The sequence below is a fragment of the Drosophila persimilis genome, unplaced genomic scaffold (genome assembly GCF_003286085.1).
Source record: "Drosophila persimilis strain 14011-0111.01,24,50 unplaced genomic scaffold, DperRS2 tig00000804-arrow-arrow-pilon, whole genome shotgun sequence".
In the NCBI taxonomy this organism is placed as follows: domain Eukaryota; kingdom Metazoa; phylum Arthropoda; class Insecta; order Diptera; family Drosophilidae; genus Drosophila; species Drosophila persimilis.
In genome coordinates, this window is record NW_020825356.1 from 1056927 (window position 1) to 1063967 (window position 7041).

General features: G+C 41.8%; 1 protein-coding gene across 2 annotated transcripts; it reads left to right on the plus strand.

The window, feature by feature from the left end:
* Positions 1-301: 301 nt before the first annotated feature.
* Positions 302-6079, plus strand: LOC6597681 (probable isocitrate dehydrogenase [NAD] subunit alpha, mitochondrial). Of its 2 annotated transcripts, XM_026993089.1 has the most exons (6): positions 311-381; positions 647-733; positions 1343-1510; positions 4294-4688; positions 4746-4881; positions 4952-6079. In XM_026993089.1, exons 1-6 carry the CDS (start codon positions 355-357, stop codon positions 5288-5290), a joined length of 1152 nt encoding a protein of 383 aa, XP_026848890.1. In that variant the 5' UTR covers positions 311-354; the 3' UTR covers positions 5291-6079. The 2 variants fall into 2 exon arrangements, with proteins under 2 accessions (XP_026848891.1, XP_026848890.1); XM_026993090.1 differs by lacking the exon at positions 647-733 and having other exon boundaries at positions 302-381.
* The last annotated feature ends 962 nt before the right edge of the window (positions 6080-7041 follow it).

Consider the following 7041-nt stretch of genomic DNA (forward strand, 5'->3'; position numbering starts at 1 on the left):
GGAACAAATTTAATATAGATATGAATAATAAGCTACAGCCTTCATTCATTCGCCTACTTTGCTATAGGTCGATTGGATATTTTTCAAATCGAATTTTCAGTTCGTACTATATGTAAAAAACATTACTAATTTCATTAATTTATTTAGAAACATTTTTTTAATCAAGGGGGCTAGTTTTTTACAGACAGCTGCACGGGGCATTTAATATCGATATCAGGCATAGCGTTCATTCTGATATTCGAGTCTATCGGCAGATTCGCCAGTTTTCCGCAAGGTGGCGACTAAACTGACAGACAAACGAGTGGCTATTTTTCTATACACGAAGGAGCAAGTGAAAATATATTAAGCAACGCAATGGCTGCTAGATTCATACAGAAAATTGTAAGAATATGTGTAAATTTAATTGAACACTGTTCTAGCAAATTATTTCTCTGAACGAAACATCGCCTCGAAGTTTCCTCTTCGACCACCCCACCCACCCCCTTGTGCAACCACCCCTTGGGGCATTTAAGACCGACTATTGATTACGTTCTTGGTTATTGTCTACAAAAATAATGAAAATAAACTCATTTTGTTCTCCGTTCGGATGGCGTTTCAAAAACATCCACTCAATACAACCACAACACATTACGCAAAACATTTCCAGCTCAATCAATTGGGTCTTACGGCTGCGCGTGATCCGGCAGCAGTTTCAGCGTCAACGGTCTTTACTGAAACAACACTTAAAGCCAAGGTTCGTTTATACAAAAGTGAATCCGAGTCAGAATCAGTCCCATCTTCGCCCAAAACTCGAAAATGTCTGCATACAGTTTGGTTTATCTTGGCGAAATAAAAAAGAGCAAGATCCCCCTTTACATAACCAGCCAGCGTTCTATCTCTTATTGCGTGGCCGAAACCTGCTGGTGGGGGGTGTTAACACAGTGGCGTAGATCGGGTTGCGATTGATGGCACTTGGAAACGAAACTATCAGCGCAATTTAGTTAGTACCCAAAAGGGTAATCATTTGTTCTCAACAATACGCTGCTGCTCTCTAACCTCAACTTTACGTTGTCTGCAGCAGCAGGGCCAGGGTAGAGTACGACACGAAGATGAATAGCGAGTACCCACAGTGGACAGAGGCTGCAGCTGTCTTTGTATATCTTTCTTATGTAATCTATCTGTGCATATGTGTATGTTTATAGCATATGTTAAGTTTTTTCTAAATTATTTAGAAACAGTTCAGTCTTTGTTATGACTACTAACTCCTCCAATAGCTATCTTCAGAAGCTAACCAGTAGCTTCATATTGCTTTTCCAAATGGAACAAATGTATGTGTGCATTAATAACGTATTGTTGTTTGCAGGTCAACACAACTCCGTCTGCCAGTCGCGCCTACTCATCTGGATCTAAAAAGGTTACACTGATCCCCGGCGATGGCATTGGTCCTGAGATCTCCGCAGCCGTTCAAAAAATATTCGCTGCGGCGAGTGTGCCCATTGAATGGGAAGCCGTCGATGTCACCCCCGTGCGTGTAAGTATCACCTGTTTCTCATAAGACTATGCAACAAAATCCATATTTGTATACCCGATACTAAAAAGGGTATAGGGTATATTGGGTTTGTGCGAAAAGTGGATGTACAGCCGAGTTGATTGAGCCATGTCTGTCTGTCAGTCTGTCTGTCCTTCCGTCTTGTTTGCCACCTAGTTCTTAGAGAGTATAAAAGCTAGAGCAACCAAATTTTGAGTCCAGTTTCCCGTGATATCGCACTGATAGAAGTGTATTTCAAAATTTCGCCCCGCCCTCTTCCGCCGCCACAAAGGACGAACATCTGTGGCACCACAATATTGCTTTGCAGTTACTACGCAACGGCGTCACGTGCTTGCTCGTTTTCTGTCTCTCTCTCACACACTCTTCATAGTGCAATGTGTGCGCCCTCTGGCGGAGAGCAGCCATTCTGACTGAGTATCGGGTATAAATGTAGAGCCGTGGCCGTAGCTGCGACTCACAACGTACCCCCTCGCGTAACTTTAATTAGCACGGAATTTTGGTAACGTAACGCCAGTAACGTACACATGTACGTCAGATGCCTCCGCAGATTTAATAACTTGGAAAATGAACACTTAATACTTCGTATACCAGCACAAAAAATGTTTTATGCAGATAGACCTACCCAATTCGCAGAGTTGTGCTGTTTTTTACCCCAAACTCAAAAACTTTTAAACACTGTCATGCGAATGCAACGTAACGCCGGATTGGTATGGCCCATATGCCAAAAAGTAGGCTTACCTTCGAAAAGAAAATTTTTAAATCTCTTAAATTATCTTCAATGATAACTGTAATCGTAGTAATAAATTTGACAGTAGTTGAAGGCAGATTAAAGTTGTGAGTAGCGGCACACGTGCCCACTTGTTTCAGTGTGTTATTAAAGGAGTCCACACACAGAACTTGGCTTTTGTTGTCTTCGTTGGCTTCGAATCTGATTAAATGTTTTGTATAGAGACAGAAACATATGACATATCGACTCAGATCATCATCCTTATCAAGAACATACGTATGTTTGTACATGTATAGTATAATGAGTACTCATAGTATAAGTGAGTCCGAGGCACACAATGAAACGAGCTTACATGCCTGCAAGTGTGGGTTGAGCTTCACTAGCCGCGGCTCACAACGTTCCCGCTTCCGCATACATATACATACATATGTACAAATACAAATGCAGGCAAAAATAATGCACGAATTGGATTGAATTGATTGAAACAACCTCCTATTCTCCTTCATTACATTTTTGCCGCTGCCGGTTTTTATTCAAACATTTGTTGGTTGCTAACGGTTACCTAGAACAAAAATGTAGATGGATATATGTCCATTGTGGTGGCGCGCATTGTGGTTTGCATGGGCATACAATATTTGTGGGTTCGTCGATATGGAAACACGCAATATATCCATCCCGCTACCGCCATCTTCAGTTCATTTCACGTTGCCATTGAGTCAACATCATTCAGGCGGTCCTGCCGCAAACTTTTCTGCGACGCAATGCTCATAAACAACGGAAGAATTTGAAGCTTATTCCATTGAGCAATTTTATTGAAAACCTGCTCGATGCCAGTCATCCCTTGATGTCTTTCTTCTTGCGAAGATTTCTTCTGCTTTGGTGTTTGATTTCTCGTTCTCCTTCAGTGGATTGATGCACAATGTTCCGAATGTCCCAACTGAATCATGGCCTTGTCGGTCCTGTTTCCGATTTGATATACATATAGCCTATAACCGTCCACTGAATTTTATGAGATGTCAAAATTTCAACTTAATCGGTGCAGGGTTTTCACAGTTTTTATAAGAGCTACAAACCAACAGAGCAACATATATAGACAGAAATATGCATTTATTTGTATATATGTATATATCCTCTGAACGAGGAGAAAAAAAAACTTATCAAAGCGGTCCAAAGGACAACCATGTATTTATGTATTTTGCTGGGTTCCAGCGGCACCTCAGAGTGGGATAAGGTGTGCATTAACAGCGTCAGCTGTTGAATAAAATTCTGTTAAAAAGTCTTAAATTGTTTAGAAAAGAATTAAAGCAAGCAGGAATGTATTCGTTGTGGAATTGGCGGCTGTGGAGGAGCACAATGTTCAGAGAAGGCGTCGCCAGTACAGGATAACTCCATATCTGTGGGAAGGACGGTGTAGAATCGACCCCTGTGATTCTCCACCGTCGGTTCTCTAAACTATATTTGGGGGGAACACGAGTCCATTCTGCTGCCATGTCTAGAGGCTTTACAGTACGTCTTGGAAGTGGCACTTTGTGGCCGGTGTATATTTGGTGATCGCTGAAGAATGTTTAGTATTTCATTTTATTTAAAAATTTTTTGGTGGTTATTCGTGGTGATGCGATACCCAAATCGCTTCGATAGAGGCATGTTTAAGGAACATTTTAAAAATAAAAATAAAATCAAGGGTAGTTCGGGACTGTTTTTGCTGTAAGTCATGTCAAAAATTAGATGGCTTTTTTTTTCAGAACAGTCTACCCACCAGACCAGTTTTTTAATAATACTCGAATTGATAACAATGAATAAACCTAATAAAGGCGATCAAAAGCAGCATCATATGGTACACATGCGAATAAAACTGGAATAATTTGTTGCTCACTGAAATAATAGTCCTAAACTAAACAAATTTTCTTGCATTCCTGCATTTGTTGTTGATTATTGAAAGCCACTCGGCTATATTTTACTCCATCTTATACCTACTAGAATACCTGTATATAACAAAATCACGTAAAAATCTGTGGATTCTTTTATTGATTTTGAACAGGGACCAGATGGAAAATTCGGCATTCCACAAGCTGCCATCGATTCGGTGAACACGAACAAGATCGGCCTGAAGGGCCCTCTAATGACTCCCGTGGGAAAGGGACATCGGTCGCTCAACTTGGCCCTGCGCAAGGAGTTCAACCTCTATGCCAATGTGCGTCCCTGCCGCAGTCTGGAGGGCTATAAAACACTGTACGATGATGTGGACGTAGTAACTATCCGCGAAAACACCGAGGGCGAGTACTCGGGCATCGAGCACGAGATCGTCGATGGCGTCGTTCAGAGCATCAAGCTGATCACCGAGGAGGCCTCCAAGCGCGTAGCCGAGTATGCCTTCCAATATGCCAAGAACAACAATCGCAAGAAGGTAACCGTCGTGCACAAGGCAAACATTATGTAAGTAGAGCGTCGTGCAGCGTCGGCACCAACTAAATTATCGACTTTTACTTTCAGGCGTATGTCTGACGGTTTGTTTCTGCGATGTGTCCGTGACATGGCCCAGAAGTTCCCGGATATTCAGTTCGAGGAGCGGTATTTGGACACCGTGTGCTTGAACATGGTCCAGAACCCTGGAAAATACGACGTACTGGTAAGCTGAGACCTTTTAGTACTATGTAAACGCTGTATTTATGGTTTTATTAATGAGCGTTCGCTTCCAGGTCATGCCCAATCTGTACGGTGATATTCTATCCGATATGTGCGCCGGTCTTGTTGGCGGTCTCGGCCTGACGCCCTCTGGCAACATGGGCCTGAATGGCGCGCTCTTTGAGTCTGTGCACGGTACCGCTCCCGACATTGCCGGCAAGGATCTGGCCAACCCCACTGCCCTGCTCCTTTCGGCGGTCATGATGCTGCGCCACATGGAGCTCAACTCCTACGCCGATAAGATCGAGCGCGCTGCTTTTGAAACCATCAAGGAGAGTAAATACTTGACCGGTGATCTCGGCGGTCGCGCCAAGTGCTCCGAGTTCACAAATGAGATCTGCGCAAAGCTGTAGATTTTGCCCCGCAAAACCTGCCTCAATAAAATCCGTAACGAAAATAGAAAGGTCGCCCCAAAAAAGTGCAGGTCGATGTAGATGGACTCAGTATGAAAAAAAAGCTAACACTCATAACTTCGCCGCAGGTTTTTTATTTTAAACTTTCTCAAATTCTGCCAAAATTTGCTTTCCCCGACCACCAAACAAAACCAATGAAAAAGAAAGAAAAGCTACCTAAAGTATTTTATGTTCGAATACTTATGTATATTATTTAATTTGTTCAGGCCACGCGTTGCACGCGTTCAGATTCGCTAGTTTGCCCCAATTTTTTTGAGTTACGTAGTTTATTTGTGTCGACGTTCAAGCGGCAACACGAGCTCCATTGTTTATATAATTAATATGCAACAAGTTAAATGTAATTATTTATTGAAAATTGATTTGTTAAGCCTTTTGTGTTAAGTTAAACCTTCCATAACAGCATTCAGCAATGTTCACCACAGAGTAAAAGGCAGACTTTTCGTGGAGTTTAATGGAAAGTGTAGAGCAAGACAAGTTTAAAGTTGAGTGAAAACGGTTACAATAATTTGATCAGTAACACAGAATACACACAAAAAGTGAAAGCTAGACAAAACAACAGAAAAACACAAGCTATTGAATTAAGAAATTGTTATTGATAATAAAGCTAAATGTAATGAAAAAGCATCAGGCTATTGTTAAAAATCAATCAAATAAACCAAATTAAAACCCATTACCTGGAGCCACCACTTGAGCGGTTCCTTGGAAGACTATAATCACTCGGTAGACCAATCCCACAAGTTTACATTTTATTTTGGGACTATTTTGTACACACTCGGGGGCATTGTCTATCACGGAGACCCGATCGAAATCACTAGTAATATGTCTGAAAATCGCATGGACATGGCTTGCATGGCGGTGGTCATGCTTTTTGAATTTGTGGGCAGTCCAACTTGTGCGTCTGCCTTTCGCCGGAGCAACGGGGGGAACAGGCTTCATTGAAGGTTGCTTGAAAAGTACCCGACAAGTTGAAGACACCAAGCACCATCATATGATCTTTATCTGATAGCGAGGCAGAAACAGTTTTTAAAGCCGACAGTTGCTGGTCTTCAATTGAAATATCATAAGAAGGTGGAATGTACGAGAAAGTATTGAAGATTGCAAAGGCGGGAAGACGGGAAGAACCTGGACTGTGAACTGCTCCGACGTGCAATCAGAAGCCCAACTGCAAGTCGGGACGAACGATCATTTCTAAATGTTGTGTACCGACCTAGCAAACCTTCGGAACTAAGAATGTTCTACGGTTTAACGTTTTCATGCAATTCCTCAAGCAATTTATGAAAGATGTAAAACCTCAATTCACACTAGCACCATCCACCATCCACCATCGACCATCCGTCAAAAGCAGCTGAAGAATATAAAATAACAATCTTTTTGTCTAAATTGTGAAATTTTAAGAGTTTTAAATTAGTTAAATGTGCTTTTTTATGTACCATAAGCATTACTCTTTGGGTTCCCTTAAAATTTCAGCAGCTCTGCTTAGAAATTTATTTGGCCTGGGCTGCTCGAAATTTGCTAGAGTATCCGTCGCTTTGTTTCTTGGTGCTCCTCCTGCAATTTTTGGACTTTCCCGACATTTCCCGAACAATATCCAGAAGATTTTCCAGTGTGATCCGCTTTAGCAATTTAGGCCTGTAGCTAAGGCTTACCTTTCATCCAATAAATACAACATGGCTGCACTAATCCGCAGATAT